The 20,246-nt window shown below is 36.9% G+C and overlaps 1 protein-coding gene across 8 annotated transcripts in view; it reads right to left on the bottom strand.

Moving 5' to 3' along the window:
• The window catches only part of LOC126873617 (aryl hydrocarbon receptor nuclear translocator homolog), a 46,985-nt gene that overhangs the window by 8,118 nt on the left and 18,621 nt on the right, over window positions 1-20,246 (bottom strand). For 6 of the 8 annotated variants that reach the window (XM_050634673.1, XM_050634676.1, XM_050634675.1 and 3 more), the window contains 2 exons: window positions 13,580-13,659; window positions 3,447-3,608 (listed from right to left, as the gene is read on the bottom strand). In XM_050634673.1, the coding sequence (XP_050490630.1) occupies window positions 3,447-3,608; window positions 13,580-13,659 (242 nt within the window). Of the gene's footprint in view, window positions 1-3,446; window positions 3,609-13,578; window positions 13,660-20,246 lie in introns of all 8 variants that reach the window. The other 2 variants (XM_050634674.1, XM_050634669.1) reach the window with 1 other exon arrangement.

The raw sequence follows: 20,246 nt of genomic DNA, 5'->3' as shown, positions 1-20,246 counted from the left end.
GAGGAAAGCACGTTGCGAGGTGTTGGAAAAATTGAATACTAGAATCGAGCATCTGTGGTTCTGTTCTTATGATTCAAAGTTCATAAGGGAATAATGTTGATTATGCTGAAATATGTTTAAGCGAATAGATGGATGGACTGTGGAATGTTTCGATTGAATTGTTGAAGAGGAAAATACGTGATGAAGTTTTGAGAGAGTTCGATACTAAAATTGAAGACTTATGGTTGGATTGATAAAGGAAAAGATATTGATTGTGTTTGACACATCTTTTGATAGGTCGAATGATGGAGTAATTGATGATGGAGTGTAAAGTGAAAGAAACGATGATGACGTTTAGTAGAAGGATACCGAAGAGTAAATTTATGATTGATAATGTAACCCATTCACCGATGAAGCCATTCAGTAACTTAAGTACGTGTTTCTCTGTGGTAGTTATTAGAAACGGAATGGAAGGAATTTATATTCTATTTGTTAGAATTGTTGTTCTGATCATTGTTAAGTTTCATTGGAATTTAATTCCTATACAGTATGGGACACAGACACCGGAAGCTGATACGATCTATCGATTCACAGAAATAATTCTTATTAGTAAATCGCCAATCATCCAGTAAAAATAAAACTTCAAGAGAAATCAATCATTAACACCTATTTGTGTTTAAATTTCTTTCGCTACAAACTACTAACTGGACACACTTTTGTTACTAGTATTACATACTTTGAATCTTTTCATTCTTCGTACCTCATAGTGCAATGTAATTTTACATCGGTGTTAATTAACTATATTTTGCGAAAGGATGTAATTCTACGTTAACGTGTATCAGTTATAACTTTCGAAGAAACGTAATATTACGTCAATGATAACCCGCTACGTTTTACGAAGCGGCGTAATGTTACGCCAGGTGTAACCTACAACAACTTACGCCAATCTTAATTCTACGTTAGCTACAATAAGTAATACCATACAAAAAGAAGTAATGTTACGTCAATTGTAGTCTGTTACGAGAACACGTACTTTTACGTCAACTGTGGCCTGTTATTAGAAGACGTAATTTGACGTCATCAGGTTCGAACGTATCAAACCATCAATCAAAATTGAATAAAACCTTCGGTAAAGTGTATTGGTTTAGTAAAACCAGTAAAACATATACTGGTACATAAAATAGCAAGAGAAGGAAAGAGAAAGAGCAAGGAAACTCTACACGTCAATTGGAATCGAACAAGGTTTTCTGTAAATGTGTATTGGTTTATCAAAACTATCGAAAAATATATTGGTTCAATAAACCAACAAACAAACAAACAAACAAAAAAAATAAAATAAGAAGAGCAGGAAAACTCCGTAGAAAAGCGTCTCTTGGACGTCCCACCGTGGATGCACCGCGTCCTGGCCGAAGGGTGGGTGCGTGTACGCGCGCGAACGAGCTACGTATCCCGGAGGCGATCGCCTCTCTCCTCCCAGTAGGTAAAGATTGTATAGAGAGACAGGCAACGAGGCAAGAACAGGAGAGAAGCTCTCCGGTTCGAGCAATTTGTATTCAGCGGCCGCGTTGTCGGGAAAGAGGAGAAGTGGCTATAAACAATGCGACGCACCACCAATACTTAGCTGGAATCACGGCACGCACACCGATCCACCAACAAAACGAGGAGAAAGAGAGACAGAGTAAGAGGTAAAGAGAGGTCGTATGAACGAACGCGTGTGTGCACGCATCATAGAAGGGAGCCGGGGCTAAAGGGATAGCCGACGGGGCAACTCCACCCATTCTTGCACCGGAAGCATATATCGCGCTTTCTGCATTCGATATGACCCAGCACACGACGAAACCGTCGGTGAATTACGACCGTTCCGGTGCGACTCGGCCGGATGAATTTTCTCCGCGGAGAAAGAGACGCGAGTAAAGAAAGAACCCACTGTGTCCGTGCCGCAAGCGACATCCCCTTGCTTACTCTGACTTCTTGTATTATGAAGACGTTGTGGTTCTTTCAGAATGATTGTGTTCCGAATGGGAGGTTCAGTTTCAAACTGGAATGTAAAAGTTACTATAGAGTAATCTGAAAGTATATTTTTAAGGTTGATTGTTCTTAGTGTTTCTTTTGGCGATGAAGATTGATGGGGTGGATGGTCTTCTTGGTTAACAAGAGTAGAGTAGGTTTTGATCGCGTTGTTTAGTGAATTAGAATCATTTTTAATACCTTTGGTGTGTTATTGGAAATAGCGTATACAGGCATTGTTCTTTTAGGATAATTGTTTCAGCTGGAGTTTGCGAGTGATAGCTTCAAAATTGGACTTCTCGAGTATCTGCAAGTGTAGTTACGATGGGATGGATGGTTCTCTTGGTTGGTAGGAGTAGAGTAGATTTTAGTTGGATTATTCAGTGAATCAGAATTATTTTTAATGTTTTTAGTGTATTAGGTAGCAACCTAATATCAAGAACCTGAAGAAACTTTTGCAATATTGATGTTGACTTTCATTCGGATAAAGATGTAATTGTATCTATCTACTAATTTTTGTTATGTTATTTCAATTACAATAATATCATATAGAATAATAATTCATTGTCAAAAGTAGTTTTAGTAGTCAATTATTTTTTTGATGACACTATTTTTCAAATAAACACAAGTTACAGAATTGTTACACAGGAAAATAAAAATTTTCAACGAGTAACTGGCTGTCCGATAAGAAACAAAGTAGTTCAATGCGGGACGTGACGATTAAGCATCGTCGATGTTTGAGTTATCCGTCACGAGCAGTAAAATAACTTTGGCAACGCGATCTTTAAGCTTTGACTCGGACCGATTGAATTACGCTCCGTACAGCTTATTCGATTCTTTCGCAGCTATCGATATGAAAGGTTGGAAATATCGAGCGAGTCAGGGACCATTAATATCCTGCAGAAGATGTTGTAAACTAACCTTTATCTTCCATGATTCATAAGTTGAACAAGAAATTACAAAATACGATAAGAATCATTATAAACAGTCGCAACAAATATCGCCCGGATTTTTTTAACGTTTTTATATAAAAATATCTATAGTATGATATTGAGTAAGAGAAACGTGACGAAATTTATAATTACAATTAATATTATTTACGCTTTGAGCGAAATTTTGCTAATGACTGTTTACGAAACAAATTTTTATTTTTCCTGAAAAGCCTTTACAACGTCTGACTTAATGATCGTGTAATGTAGACGAGAATTCAACAAGTGTTTCGACATTTTTGTGAATTTTTTAAAAACTTGGAACAGTAATAAAACATTGGATTTGATCATAAACTAGGCTATTTGGTTGGATTGAAATTTTCAATAAATGTTTATCAGCGTAAGAAAATGCCAGAAAATTATCAAAAGAATTTAAGAAATTTTCCAATTGTTTCGTATTATCATCGTCCTTAGTGTCCCCTTTATTTTCTTCAAATACGAAAAACAATAGGAGATAAGAAAGGGACTTACCTCTGAGATTTCTCATGTGGGCGACCGCCATCCTGAGTATGGTCAATTTGTCCGGTTTCCTGGCGAGGGCTGAACACGTCGGCACCATGTCGGACAATTCGGTAATATAGGCGGTCATCTTGTTCCGCCGCCGCCGTTCAATTTCGCAATGATTCTCCCTACAGTAAGACGCAAGACAAAACCAAGGTAATTGCATAGTTCGCTGAACGATAGATAGATACAACAAATGTATCGATTTTTTTCTTTTTTCGTGACGAAAATGTACTCCAGATGTTTATGAAATTTTAGTAAACAAAAATCTAGATCTTTCTTTAGTATAGAAATAAAATGACAAGCTAATTTCTATTAATATCTTAATTAAGTAAAACTAACGTTACTATTTCAAAACTCAATTATTGATAAATATGAACCAACAAAAAATTTCTCCACCTATATACAAGCACGAAATTAATCCCAGTATCCTTAGCACACGCCCCTTCCAGCGTTCTGTTATGCGATTGCAAAAGAAACTTGACCGTGAATACGATTCCGTCGATTATGGAAACGCATGACGCCAATCGTATGCGTGTGGTTCGTTTCCATGATTTAGAGGTGCAAGATACGAATACTACGCCGCTCTGTATTGTGCGATTTTCAGGCGGTGAAACGTGCGGATAATGGATAGACAGAGGAGACTTTAACGCACGAGTCGTCGTGGTTGGATGATTGAAAAGCGTAACGCAACATGTCAGCGCTTATTAGTTCATTTAATCAGGAGTACAAAGAGACGTTAAAAAGTTCGGACTTAAGAAGATTAATCATCCTTAAGACTTTCGTTCACAAAATCTGCAAACTATTCCGAATTAAAAAATCCAAAGAAAAGGTATTAAAAGTCTTAATGTCTCAAGAGAACTATTCCATCCCCAAATCCTTTAAATAATTGGAAATTGAAAAAAAAACTAAAAAGTGTTTAAGCTAAAAAAAAAGCTGTTTACCCTTAAACTTCTATTCAGCAAATCTTTCAAAACGCGTCCATCAACATAAAGAAAAGAAGAGAGATCTAGAGAGAGATTTCTACAATTCAAAAATACGATATGCATATGCATACATCTGCTTCCATAATGGAAGCACGAGTGTGCGTGGAACATTAAGAAAACTATTCACGGATGGGACGTGCGTTTCCATTGATTGGCGACGTCATTGATAAGGGTATTAGTGATCAATGCAGCCAATAAATTCTGAAACGATGCTCCCATCGAGAAAAGGGGTATCGGGTGAAACCACAATTTCAGGCCTCCCCTGTTATTACCGCTACCAGAGGGTAACCGGCGCGAATAACGGCGCGCGTCTTTTCTCCGCTTTCTATAGACCGGTAATTGTCGGCGAGCAATCGTAAATTTAATGGCATTTAATTCCTGATAATTTCAGTCGAACGTACCACACAACAAGGACGAGCAACAAACGACTTTCAACGTCGCGAGAATGAAACGTATGAAATTTATTGGAAACATCCCCTGTTTTATCCATTTCTTGAGATTCTATGTTCATACTAAGCTCATTGCAAAATATAGATAGATACGTGTTTATAACATTGTAAGTAATCATTATCAGTAAGAAAAATATGTAACACAGAAATTAGGGGACATGTTTTATTATGAATTTTGGAGGACTAGGTTAACGTGGTATTTACGATTGGAAATCGAGAAAGAAGAAACGAGAGTACGTCTGAGAACTTTTCAGGGTGACTTTTCAATTAAAATAAAAAAGCAAGATGGTAAAAATTCAATAAAATTGATTTATGAGAATTTCAAAGCGAAGATTACGAATATACAACGAAAGAATCTTTAAGATAATTTCTTTCTTCAAACACGATTCTTCTCATTTTCTACTACTAATATAAAAGAAATAATAAGAATGAAATAGGAAAAATTCTATGAAATTGATTTATCAAAATTCCGCAATATGAATTTTCCCTTAAAATAAAATTTTTCTCATTCCTCGCTGCTAATATGAAGCAAAATAATAATAATAAAAATTCCATAATGTACGTAGACTTATAAAAATTGCAAAGCTTCATATCAAATGTGAGAATTTCCGAGCACGACTTCCCTCTTATTAAGTAACCAAGGTCGTTTCTCGGTGGATGGAAGAGGCACACTGCGGAAGATTAAAGGCAATTTGAAATACATGAATGAACTCGTTTATTTTCTAGACCCGGGTGTATCCGGGATGTTTCTCTCCTTGGCTCAACTATCGCGACTCTCTCTCAGCTATGGGGTAGAGAACTTCCTTTTGTGTCTACTCGCGAGATAAGACCCTCCATCTCGTTCCAGGTCCATCAGGAACTATTACCCCGTGCTTATTCCACTTTCAGATTCCCAGCTTTCGTTCTCCCTCGTGCAAACCGACTCTAGATTCGATCAACTCTTACTCTTTTTTCATCGTATCCAACGTGATTGGGGATGATATTTACCTGACTATTATAATTTAACTCTAGTTATATTTTTTCATTTAATTGTTGTAATCTTTATGTCTGACTTATAACCCATTATATCTGTAAAAAGTATTGTTATAATTAATTTTTCGTTTCATATCTGAAATTTCGTCGAAACTAATTTCATTTAGTTCATCATGCTTTTTCTTAAACTTTTTTGCTATAGTTTATTGAATTTTTTAATTTCTATGTATCTTTATTTAATTCTTTGAACGTCTTTGGATGAAAACTTTAGCTGTAATTGATTTTTTATTTTATATGTAAGGACTCTTCTCGATTTCAAGGAAAGTAGTTTTAATTTACGATGCTTCTTTTCTTTGTTGCAGTTTATTTAATATTTCTAGTTACATAATTCTTTTAACCTCTTTATATTTATAGATCTTTTACGAATCTTTTTATTAAAACCTCTATGCGAATGATATATATCTATGAAGAGTTTAACTAGATTTAATTTCTCGTTTCATACGTAAAGTTCTAATGTTGTCTTGTTCTAATTTCAACGAAAATAGTTTGAAGAACTTGTGTTCTGTTCAACGTTTTACTACGGTTTACTAAATTCTTTAAGGAGGAGCAGTTTGCATTTTTTGTCGATCGGACAAAGAGACTCTCGAGTGAAATATTGCTGAAGTTGACGTGAGGCTGATGTCTTCGTGTCGTGAACATTGACCTCTCGTTAAGTTCCGCGTCCAGGACGTCCACCCCGTCTGAAACACCGCGACCTCGCACCAGAAAAATTGTTCTCCAGTTTGTTCCATGTACAAAAGCTTGCTCTGACCAAGCCGGCGATAGCACTTCTATTGTAACGTAATTAGTTTCACATACTCTGTGGTTTTGAAGACACCAAATCCTCGATTTTAAGGTAGTTTAGTGTGAAATATAACTGGGAAGCTATAATTATTGGGTCTCTTCCTCGATAGCACTACAAATGTTTCAATTTCTTTTTCTTCAATTTTTAGAAAGGCTAAGAATACCGGAAATTTGGCAATGCTTCTATAAAATTAAGAGACAACAAATTTATTTTATGAATATTCATACAGCGAACGCTAATAATGTATCTAAATCACAAGAGATTAAAAGAATCTTTCGCTTGCTATCATTTTCAGAAAGTTCAACAACTTTTCCAGAAAATTCTATTAAAACATATTCTAGAGTATGCTCTGTGAATTTCCCTAACGCAACATTTCCTTAAGAAAGAAAAAAGCATTTCAGAAGATTCCTACAATTTGCATAACTTTGCTTAATTCTACGATTTTCCATGCCACGAACAGTAATAAAACATATCAATTGCAATACTATAGAAACCCAAAGCAATCTTCCTCTTCTGCCAATTTTCAAAAAGACCGACGATTTCTCCAAATCCTCCATTTTCGTCGGCTTACTCACAATCTCCATAAAGAACGAAATCCCTTCCTCGTATCCCACCAATTTCAAATCATTTAACTTTTGACTTCCTCACGCCTGAATTCTCAAGAAAAAAAAGAGGCTTTCTTTCGCCATACGCCAAAATCAGTCAAATCTCGGTAGCTTCTATATTCTACATATATCCCAACTTTTCAGCGCTTTCTCCCATCCATTTCGTAGAAAGAGTTGTCGGCTGGAATCGGTAACGCTGCCCTCGACGACGTGGGGCCTCGAAGTCGAAGCAGCGCAAGGGCCGCTATTTAAAAGAGGCCAGGACGCTTAAAGCGCAAGTATAAAGCAGAGTCTGTACCGTGCAGGACGGTAGAAGAACACAAGAGGAGGAAGGGGCAGAAGAGGAACGCGATCCAACGAGAGCAGGACGGAGGGAACCTCCTGGGTCAAGGGTCAGACGTTCCGAAGTTGCCCGCTCGCTCCGTGGGTCCAGCGAACGCTATACAGGGTGGGCAGATCAAATGTTGCTTACGTTTTACGGTGGATCCCTTTGCGATTCAATTTTCCTATGTTTCCAGTGTTTTTCAATTTTCATGTGTCTTTTGCTTTTAGGATTTGAAAAGTAAATTCCTAGTCATGAAAAAGTTAAGAGTAAAAAAGAAAATTTTGAATGTATTATTTTAACGTTTCAACGTGATGTTAATTTCGTCATCAACTTTCCAGTGAATAAAAAAAAATGTATTCAATTTCAATATCGTTAGTATGTACGCGTTAACACGATTTTATATTTTACATTCTTATAAGTTAGAGAATTTTTCAAGTTCTCTCAAATGTTGAAAAATCGGTCATTTTTGTCATAGCTTTGCATCGATCGCGTTAATTTGACGTACTTCGATCACGATTTATTCGTATCCTTCAAAAATGAAAGACGGAAGAAATACTAAGACTACCAAGAACTAAAGTCGAGCTGCCTACTTTTCAACTCACTCGAATAATAATTATCTTCGGTGGTACAGGTGTGGTGTTAAAGAATCAAGGATTTCGTCATTTGTACCATTTTTCCTCTAAACTCGTCACACACACAGTGTTATGAAGAGTGTACGGTTTCAAAACCTACATTATTCATTTCTACAGGTGTAGAAGCAGGTGTAGATTACAGGATCAACGATTTTGTCGTTTGTAACGCTTTTCCTCTAAACTTGTCATACAGTAATCATTAGCTGTACTACTTCAAAGCCTGCAAAATATTCATTTAAAGCATCAGAGCAGCCAAAGAGGTATAGCAAAAAAGCTACCACCCAGTATATCGATCTGTGCATTACGATGATACAAAGTCGGCACTGAAATGCACGTACCGCACACATAAAATCGTTCTAAGGGGGAAAAAACGAGTTCCTCGACACACGCGAACATACACCTGCAAACATATACATAGAGAAATTCACGTATAGATACGGTAGGAAAGGAGATCGCGTAGGAGATCGTTTCGAGTCATCATCGATACGCTCGGTATTACGAGGCAATCCTATAAATGACAATGTCCGTATGTGAATTATGGATTCGTCTAACGATCGAGTCCGCCGGCGTGTCGATAGAACTTACGTACACCCTCCTGTTCGAACAATGAAATGAATTATGAATCGATCGAAGAACGTTTAATGCGATCCTATTCGTTATGGAATATATTCCGGCTGTGGACGTATGCTAACGAGCTGTAGACACCGATTGATTTATGCCAAATCTTAATATTCCGAATGCTTAATGGCTCTGAATATTCGTTTCGCGGAAGTTCGATTTTTTTTCTTCCTTCTCTTTCTCTTATTCGTTGGAGATTTGACGACGATGTTCGAGTGAGAATGATAATTTCGCGCCCTTTTTTCCCTTGGCGTTAATTCTTTTATGGTTAAGAATTTTCGATCAACTGTCCTTTTCTACTATTGGAAACTGGATAATTCGACTGGTAACAAAATGAAGACGGTACTTAACAATTTTTCATCGTTGAGGATTAATTCTCTCAGGATTAGGATTTCGATGATAAAGACGACATTAGAGTGAAAATGGTACTTCTACTAATTTAAAATTCGTCCTGTTATGTACATTTTACATGTTTACTATCTCATGATAAATATAAAAGTAAATTTATTGCTGAAACGTAGTTTTCATGTAACTTTAAGAACATCTGTATGATAAAATAATTAAGTAGATAAAGATATTTAATTCTGACATATTTTCCTAAGAACAGCGAATGATATGATATAGTGTTTAGTAAACAAAATGGATTAATTGGGGAATATCTGTAATAACGTTTTCTTGGAATTCTATATTTAAAAAAAAATCAGTATCATGTTTGGTCCTGCTGATAAAATGGTTACGGTTCAACGTTATCTGGCAAAATAGGGCACCATGATTGAACGGAAAACGCAAATGTCAGTGTCTAATTAGTTCTTGTAATTATACCAATTCTCCTTTGCCATTTGAATAATTTTGAATTCTCTTTCAAGCACCGATAACACAACCAATTTTAAATAGTTTTAGAAAAGAAAAGATTGCGATTAAGAAGAAAAGGGTGGCCAGCAGTCGTGTCTGAAGTTCGTGCAAACATAAACCGGCTCATAAAATAATAGAACATCGGAATAGGCAATTTCACGTCGAATATGCGACCCGTTGAGTGCCCTTTAAATCATTTACGAACGAAGATGTTATAATCTTGGCCAGTGTCGAACGATAAATTTTCTCCTGTCTTGGGTTTACTGCTGTGCAACCGTAAGTCAACCAATGATCTTTCCAATAGTCCTTTTTTAACCTTGCACATGCATATATAATAATCTTTTCAAGTAATAATACTCTTTAAACATGATAGAATAATTTTTTAATGAGATAATATTGTAGTAATTATTGGGTATAAAACGTCAATTGTTATTAATTCAATCCTGTACGAGACTCTATAAATGTACACAGAAGTTGATTCCACTATGCTAAGTGGTTATTCGTAATTTTATATTTGTTCATTTTTTTATTAATTTCATATTTTTATCTTGATGGACATAACTAAAGAAGCACAACCTAAATGGTTATTTATTTTGATTATTAAAAATCATAACGAGAGATGATTTATTCTTCTTTTTATAAGCAAAGGAAAATCTGGTTACAGGAGGTTAACGACATTTTAAAACTCTTGTTCTTCATTTTTAGGTTCCCTCGACTCTTTATTCGTTTTGTCATTGACCGCCATTAACTGTACGAGCAGATCGTCTTATAATTCCATTATGCTTGGCAGGAACAGGCCTGACATTACGGGTAATGGAAGACCGTCAGGATCTAATGACTATAACCAGCTCGCAAAATCATTTCCATCGGCGAATCTTCATTTATATTTTCATAGTTCAAATATTTCTGTACTATCTCCGTGCGGTCGGAAAGATCGTATCGTGTCGATGACTTCCATCGAAAGTGCATCTCAAAACGTTGTCTGCTTTTTATAAACGCCGTCATGATTCTTTCGAATTTCTGTCTTTTTAAATGGAAATGTTGTAAAGAAACTGTTCATAAACAAGTATCGATAGTTCATAATACGAACATACCTATTTATATTATATTCATATTATCAATATATGCTTTTCTTTTTATCCTTTTCTTTTTATTTCTTCTTTTCCTCCTTCTCTAACCATCTCTTCTCCCTTTATCTCCTTCATCGCTCCTCGCTCTATTCCCTCCATTTCTTCCGTTTCACGCGCTTTTAATTACCATTCAGTTACCGCTAGACAATGACAACAATTTCTATAAATTCGCATTTTCGTAAATGTAACCAAAGAAATGAAACTTCAACGGAAATTTATTTCATCCACTAGATATCACAGCAAGTACAACATTTCTATTTTTGCGTATCGTATACACCATGCGCATTTTCAGCATTTTGAGATTCCTGTAAATGCACAAACACCCACATTCCCACTAATTCCAGTATTAAAAATTCTCATCCGACAAACAAACGAAGAGAAAAAAGAAAGAAAGAAGGAACGATTATATGTAAAAATCCTTTAATTCTCTTTAATTATACGGTCTTAAAAAATTCTCTTAAAAAATTCCAGACGGAGAAACCAACTAGAAACTAACCTCATCGCGGATTTCGCGGTTTATCGCGGTGACCTTGCCGCCGAAAACCGAGGAGAAACTCAACGAAAGGAAGAAAATGGCGGTGGAGGCGGGTGGACGGGCCTGTTTCACCGGGTGAAGGAGGATAAGAGGGTTGTACGCCTTGCGGCGGGAGGCGGTAATTGCGTTATTACGTTAAAAGTGAGGTATCCGAGCGGCCGCGACATCGCCGCCGCCGCAACTTTTCCATGAAACGCGTACGTACAGTGGCCCATGCCTACAATCACTACACCCCCCTAGTTTGCCCCGGTGCCGGGGCGAATGTAAAATACAGCGGTTCCGACGCAAATTCGCGGTTACAGACGAAGGTCTGTCCACCGCGAGTATACCCTTGCATCGAGAATTTGCGATGGTGATGCTGCATCCAGTTCTTTCGAACGGAAGTTATGTCTTCTTTAGAACTTCAGTCAGTTGTAGGTGGTAGTTTTGATTTTTCTTCCCTTTTTTTTTTCTGAAAGTAAACTTTCGTTTTGTTCTCTGAGCGAAGAGTAGTTTCTCCTTTGGAAAAATTGCTGCTGAAGAACAAGTTTGTAGTTGGCGTGGGAGATTTGAATTGAAGAACGAGGGTATAGAGTTGAAGGATTTGAGATCTAAAGAGTTGCTGTGTCGAGAGATTTGATATATCCATCTCAACCTTTATTTTCAACCTTCGTCATGCATGCAAACATGCTCGAACTTAATTCAAACAACCCCATATATCAACCAATTTATTATATATTATGTGAAACGTATGTTACTTTTTAAAACCAACGACACTTCTATTGTCTATGTGCCTGAACCTACCACCTTTTCCCCCAATACAATTTATACTCAACCTTGCATCTACAAACATGTTCAAACCTTAACCAACCTATATCGATCTCTCTCTTCCAAAATCCCATCAATACCCATTCTTGAAAATTTACAACGCTTCTCTAGACGAGAAGTCTGACGTAATATCTATCATCCTCTTTTCTAACACAATTCATTTTTCACCTTTCTACGTGTATGTATGTATACGCAAACAGAGTCAAACTCATCAGAACCCATCTGTTATTCCTGAAACGCAACAGCACTCCTGTAGTCAAACAGTTCGGCATAATATCGATCGCTCGTCGTATATCATTTCGATGGATCCTGGCGTGTCAACGGTGGTATCGCGTCGCAAGATCGAGATCCTCGGTGTCTTCGCCGCGGACGGGACTTATGCGAACGCTGCGCGCGTATAAGTGGCCCGTGTTCCCACGCTGGAGCAGCCTGGAGGGCTTCCCATTCCGCTATCGACTCACATTGGCGGGTATCATGTAGGTATGTATGTATCTTCGTACTTGGCTGGCCATGTACAGGGTGTACCGGTGGAACATATTGGCCCAGGATTTCGTGAGACGAATTAACAATGCCCTCCTCCATCAGTATCAGGAAGGAGACTTGTCCTCCCTTTGTCTCTGCTTCTCTCTTTCTTAATACTTTCGTCAAGCCGAAATAAAGATATTACGAAACCAAGAAGACGAACTGCTTCGATAATCTCAAGTTTTTTTACATTATATATACACTGGTTATATTGTGCTTCTCTCTCACTTAATACTTTTATCAAATGCAAATATAGATTGTTATAAAACAGAGGGAACTAGTTGCTCTTGGATAGTTTCAGCTTTTTTGGCGTTTCTGAGTCTTAGAACTAAGTGTACGAAGCTTCACACAGCAGAAGAAAGTACCAAATAAGTACTTTTTTTTAAATAAATCGATGTCAGAATTCCATCAGAATGCATTGATAGAATTTTAATTAAGAGGCTTATTAAACGTTCTTTTATAAAAGACAACATTTTTTTGCTGATGGAATCACATAGAAAATTCTAATAAGTTAACAGGAATTTTACTAAATACCAATCCTTGTTTTTAAATTAAAAATTTGTTAATTTCTAAAGCTTGCCTAACATTATTTAAATCCCACTAATATAATACTTCTGTTCATCAGCAGATTTCTAGTTGAAAATTTCCAGAGAACAAGTGCTCTATGTTCGGTATGCAAATGGTCTACTCGCAAAAATCCCTTGGCTCAGGAAAGGACGCATTTTTCCAACGAAAAAAAAAGGGGAGACGTTTAACCCGTTCACCGACCCCTCTCATTTATCGTAAGGCGAACAGCATGCAAGTTACGTCGAGCCTGACACTCACCTCGCAAATCTTTCTTTGTCCTGTACATTCTCGTTCTCCAGCCTTCTATATTTACATCCGCTAGGATCATCCTCGTCGGATCTGCAAAGATACAGGCGTTTATGATCATTTAAAACGACGTTCTAGGTCCAATTATCATTGTTATTCCTGTATCTCATTACGATAGGAATTAATTAGTTAAAAAGACAGGTATTTTTTAATATTTCAAATGAATTATGTCGAACATGAAGGTAGAGATTCTACTGATAGAAAATAAGTATAGGAAAGATGATCGTTGTATATTCTACATGTTGTAGTTCAATCTATGTAGATATATTGATTTGTCGTCGGATAGCGTGTCAATTATATTTCATATTCAATAAAAATATAATTTTGTAATGTATAATCTTTGCTTTTCCAGCCAATCAGACCATCGTTATATAGTAAAATAACAGGCAATTATCAAAGATGGATTTTGATTTTCTTATTTCTTATTGATACGTGAGCATCTTAGAAGCGGAATTGATCGAGTCCACTTTTTATAAATTTGTCAATTACGTTATCTACGTAATGCGATTACTGTTCAATTTTCAAAAAACAGATGGTGTATTCCAACAAGGTTATTTTAACTAAGCTATAAGTTTATCAATATGCGATTAATTTATAATTCACTGTATATGTCAATATCCCTGAAGATATTAGAAAGTACACGTATGCATAAAAATACCCGATATCTAATACTTCAAACTACGAGACATGAAAAAATAAACGAGCGAAATAAAATAAAACAAGGTGAGGAAGAGGCACGTGGCAAAAGCCACGGTCGTCAACGTCGATCGGCATAAATAGAGGATTCCGTTGCGCAAAAAAGCCACGCGAAAACTCTTTCTCGACCTTCTCGTTCTCGTGGAACGTCGTTACTCGAGGTCCATCTGCCGTTTTAACCGATCGGATATTCTATGTACGTCGTGAATAAATGTCGCGTCGCCGATACGTCGTAGTGTAATCACTTCCGGATTACCAAACGCGACACGAGGCCTTACAAAATTGGCCGTCGCCTATCCAACTTCCCCAAATCTGGATCGTTCGTGTAACAGTAAGCGCGAATAGAGAAGACCCTCTCATGCAATATTCACGCGAGCATTCTGCTCTCTATATCACTATGGTGACGAAGTCGCGTTCACGTGGCCGAGTTTGAAGGATAAATATGGATTTCGATATGAATTTCATTGTAATTTTCTGACAGGTCTAAATATATTGCCTGGTCAAGGCCGTTTATTCTACTACGACATTTGGTTCTACTATACTATTCGGCTTTAGTTTTCTATATGCTCGCAGTTATGCGGGGTGGAATTGCAGATTAAGCGAGGGTTCGAAGTTAAAATTATAAGACATATTTCTATTCACGAGTCACGAGACATTTGTTAGTTTTAAATGCAGTAATACAATTTTTAAACATTGGACAGACTTGAATTCTTGGACGCGCGTGATGTTATATTCGTTTAATTAGGTTCTAAAGGATTTCAGAAGTTTTAGGTAAGAAAAAGCGTGTATTAATTAAATATAATAAAATAAGATTTTTTCTGAAAAGAAAAAAAAGAAAAATATGGTCAAAGAATATTCTATGTAAATTATTGAAATCTTTCCGAGTATTCTTTTAATTAATTTTAAATCGTAAAAGTCACACTTTATAATTGATTAATCGATACAGTCGAGAATACCTTACAATTTCCTCTATATCTCAATAAAAACTTCATTTTTTCTTACTAGAGGTATAATCCCTTCTTTGATATATGCATCTGTTCTAGGCAATACGTTCTCTTTCTTGCCTAATCAACAATTTGTCTTCGTCTTCGTTCTTCAGAGAAGAATATATGCTACTAATGTTAATTTGTCAAATTACTACATGCTCGGTGTGAATGTACTGATTTGACCAAGGTACGAAAGATATAGGTACACTTGATTTATACTTTAGCGTTTCTAAGCCTGGTATCTTCCCCATTTTAACTTATTCTTGATTAAGGTTCTCTTAGTGTAACCGATCAAGATTGAATATTAAGACGCAAATGTTTCAAGATGGAATATTAAAATAAAAATATTTCTCAACCACCCTGCCCAAGGAAAAAATCAAACGACTATACAAAAGAATAAGAGTCAATAACAAAAATGATCTAATTAAAGTAGACTTAGAAGAAGAAGAAGAAAAGAGGAAACGTGAAAGGGCAGGAAGAGTGAAGGATGCATCGTAAATCCGTCATTGACATCTCGTTACCCCGGTGTCAGCCGCGTACCCTCGATCAAGCGGTTGTATTAAGCACAGGATAGAAAATTGTACTGTCGTTGGCCACACTACTACATATACAAATGCAGTCGATCGTCAAGCTACTATATCAAGCTAATGTACGCTAGGATGGGATCAATTTCAATATGTATTCAGTACATATTCATAACTATATCGTATAACCTATTTGAAACTTTTCAAACATATCCGAGCTCATTTGCAATATATCCGATCTCGCCCCTAGTTCTTAATTCGTATTAGCTATCTTTTAATTATATCGAGTCGCGTATATGCCCATAAATACGCTTTATTACCTATTCGAAACTTTCCAGTCATATTTGAGCCCATTTACCTAATTTACATCATAACTACATTGCCTAATTTACTCTCAACCCTAACTCTCAATTTATAGCAGCGATCCTTCAACTATTTCGGGCAGTATACACTTTCATAACTATACCACGATATCTATTCGAAACTTTCTAGTCATATTCGAGCCTATTTGCGATATACTTGATCCCATCTCTAATGTACGCCTCTGACCCTGAGCGAAAAACCGAGATCCCCTTCCTCCATCCCCTTCCCTTGCCCATACATACATTTTTCTCTTCCTCTGCTCTGGCAAACGCTACACTGTGCTACAGCATCAGCATCTGCCCCCTACCACTCTACCCATAGGTAACAGAGGTGGTGGCGGTGGGGGTTGTAGGGCCCGTACTGTATCCGGGTACAACGAGAAGGCCCCATATTCCTTCACCGTCCCTCTTCCCCTCCCTTTCCTTATACTCGCTCTGTATGTCTGCCAGCTTTGAACCTCTTTTTCTGGTCTCCTTTTTCTTTTTTTTTTTTTTTTTTTTTTGCAACGGAGGAGTCGAATACACAGCGAGACGAGGAGAGACGATAGGACCCAGAGACTTATGGAGTACATAATGATGCGGCTCGCGGTATTACGTCGACTTAACAGATACGTATGCATGCTTGGTAGCCAGGGAACACGCGGTGTCCCCGGACGTGGGCCCGAATCTTCTCGACCACCGTAAGAGGCCGCCGCTTTTGGGGACCCAGAGGGAGGGGATTTTGGGATTCATTGAGACGTTGATGCCCGATGCGTGGCGGAGATCGGTTAAGAGATTTGCCGCGTTTGGGTGGTAGGAGTGAGGATAGTGGAGAGCTCTTGGGATTATTTAAGCTGCTTGTTTGACAAATCGGTTGACTCCACGAAACAGGGAAAATCGATGAAATTACATAAATGTGGACTTTAATGCACTTATGGGAAATCTAAAAGTGTAAAATTGCGCAAAATTCACGTGATACGAAGAAATATATAAAATCAACCGAGATTTAAAAAATTGTGTTAAATTTTAAAGTATAGTCAACCACTTCGATCTGTGAGTACGGCTTATATGTGTTAGATTTTAATAATTGGTCGTCTTTTTAGTCATAGGTTGTAGATAATTTATGTAGAATTTGAGTAGAATTTCAGTACTGTAATTCAAACGTAAAATTATTAAATACCGCCTATGATGCAATAATATAAGTCAGGAATTAATAATTCATATTAATTATTTTTTTTCGTGTTCTTTAAATAAAATTTTCAATGACCGTTTTCGTTCATATTTATCGTATTTATCTTAATTATTTGAAGCGATTTGGAGAACGTGTTAGAAATCGTAGGTAACGACATTTTGGATATCGATGGTAGAACACGGTGAAAGTGTCTAGTATAGTGATTCAGAGGGGGACCGCGCACGTGTAGATTTTGCAGTCAGATCACAAATCTCTGTATTTCTCGGATCTTGGAGCATTCGATAATTTGTAGCCACGAACGCCGTGGGAATGGAGTCTCGATTCTGATTTTTATCTCTCTTATCTGGTTAGTAAATCATCGGAAGCAAGCAACGCTAGATCTTTGTGTTACGAATCAGAAATTATTGCGTTCTCCAACCCTTGCACTGCTCCAACTTATTAAATATGTTGTATTCGTTCATTTCTATTTATTTTTCATCCGCTCCTTGTTGACTTTTATTTTATTCTTTTCTATTCATTCTTCTCGTCCACTTTTATAAACATTTAAACTATCTGTTACATTTCATCAATCAATCGTTAAAAACTATTATATATCTTTTATATTTTCCTTTGTTCTCGTGAAAATTAGTTAACATTTGATTAAGTTAAATTTAGTTACCATATTGAATTCACAAAAATCTTACAAATTACGTAAAACGAATCTAACCGAACTTTCCGGCTATAAATTGAACATTTTTATTTTCTATTCGTTCCAATAAAATCAAAGTAAAATTTATTCAAAGAAAATTTAATCGAACCATTTATCAAATTTCTAAATTATATTCGTATAAAAATTATACAAGAATTTAAAATATTAAAAATATCCTACAAGAATTTCAAGGTCCCAGTGATATAAAACAATCTCAACTAGATCTCACCCGTCACAAATTGAATTGTGTAAAAATTCTACAAAAGATCCAAGACTACAATTGCTATTATATAAAACAACCTGATCAACTATCTCTCGATAAAAATAAAATACATCTTCCCAATCACCATATACGATTACCCAACCGTGCAAAAACGTTCGAACATAAAACGAAGAGCTTCTTAACGGTCTTGCAAACGCGCGAATCTCATCCCAGGAACGTGCGACAAAAACAACAAATAATAGCTTCGTTAATCCGGGAACAGCACGTTCCCTGATCGGCCATTATCCTGCGTATAAGGATCGTAATAATGTCTTGATAACCTTTCCTCGACCGGTTCCTCTTCCTCTTCTCCTTCGTATCGGCTTGCGTTAATGAGATGCGTCGTTACACGCGTTGCGATCGATCTTAACACGCGGCGAATAGCAACGATCGTCGCCTTGTACGTTCAGGGATTTCTTTCTCATTCGTTTGTTTTTGATAGAGACGAGATCGATTTGTTAACTCGATGATTGGAGAAGATATTAACACGTTAATGTTTAGGTAGTCGATCGAGATCAATTACGATAAAGATAATGGAGGAGAAGAATGAAGAATGGTGGGGATACCGTTGATGAATTGGTGAGGATACGATCGAGATGATGGAGTTGATAGAATAGAGGAGAACATTTTACAAATATTCAAATCTGTAGACTGTATCGTACCAAAAATCTGACGTTTCTAGAAACGAAGCGTAACGATCTTCATTATTCAAGTTTTACTTCGTTAACTCCTACGGTATATTATCTAGGTAACTCTATTAAACTAACACGGTTATTAGTCTCGTTCTTATAGGAATTTTTTCGACGACTTTATAGGACAAGTACCGGGATAATTAAGAAGATTCGTGATTCAATGAACTTTTACATTTTTAATTTTTTTAATCAATCTCGATACTTCTGTACAGCTTCGAAAAATAACTACTTGAAATTTCTCAAAATAAGCACTACTGTAGTTATTGATTTGTCATTCGATGATCACGATATTTCTCAATTCTGAGAACGGATGGAAGCTTGAGAAATTTTTGGATCTTTCCAATCTGAAAAATATGTGCGACGCAGAGACAAACTATACTTCAACTCAGAGATATTTTCCATAGACGCGATACTTGTTTTTAAATTAACTTTCAGAACGAAACACTCACCACACTTTGATGAAGTACTCAACTTCAAGTTTTAAACTAGTTTATCAACAGAAATATTTAAAATTCATAATACATGAAAAGTTGCCACTGTTTATGGCTTAGACAATGAACTTTCAAAAATTCTACTATAAAATACACGAAATTAAACAAAGAGGGTAAGACCTAAGAGCCATACGAAATGAAAGCAGAGGACCGAAATAATTCGAGGAAAAAACAAAAGAAGAAGGGGAGTCACGTGATACGGTGGTCTCTGTTCAGGTTACGGTGGCGCCTTTTTGCATTTTTCCAGCTCGACACCGTGGTCACGACTTTGACCCCCTTGTCCCCCTGTTCCTCCCCCTTTTTCTGCTCGTTGTCTGCGATCGTCCTCGTACATTTACGTTCGCCATTCCTCTACGTCCACGTGTGCTACATCCACCTAGGCTCCTTCCTGTAGTACGTCCGACACTCGGCCCGTATCTGCAGCCCAAGCCGTGTACTTTGGATGCAACTGATCTGCCTCGTATACAGGATCATGCAAACATTACGGTCCTATAGGGTCAATTCCTCACAGAGTTCGATGAAATAGCGCAGACGGAAAGACGAGAAAAATGAAACAATAGCAATTATACTTAAAACAAAATGACTAATCAACAAACTCTACCAAATCAGTTGCTATCTTCCCAAAATCTCGTCAACCTCAAAGAAGCTAGTACTCCACTACAAAAACCCTCAAATATTACTCATCCTGTCATCAACTACGAAACAATTCCACAAGACGCAAATACCAACTAATCTCAACCACGACACT

This window comes from Bombus huntii, chromosome 15 (genome assembly GCF_024542735.1).
Source record: "Bombus huntii isolate Logan2020A chromosome 15, iyBomHunt1.1, whole genome shotgun sequence".
NCBI classification, from domain to species: Eukaryota; Metazoa; Arthropoda; class Insecta; order Hymenoptera; family Apidae; genus Bombus; species Bombus huntii.
This window is presented reverse-complemented; position numbering and strand designations above follow the sequence as displayed.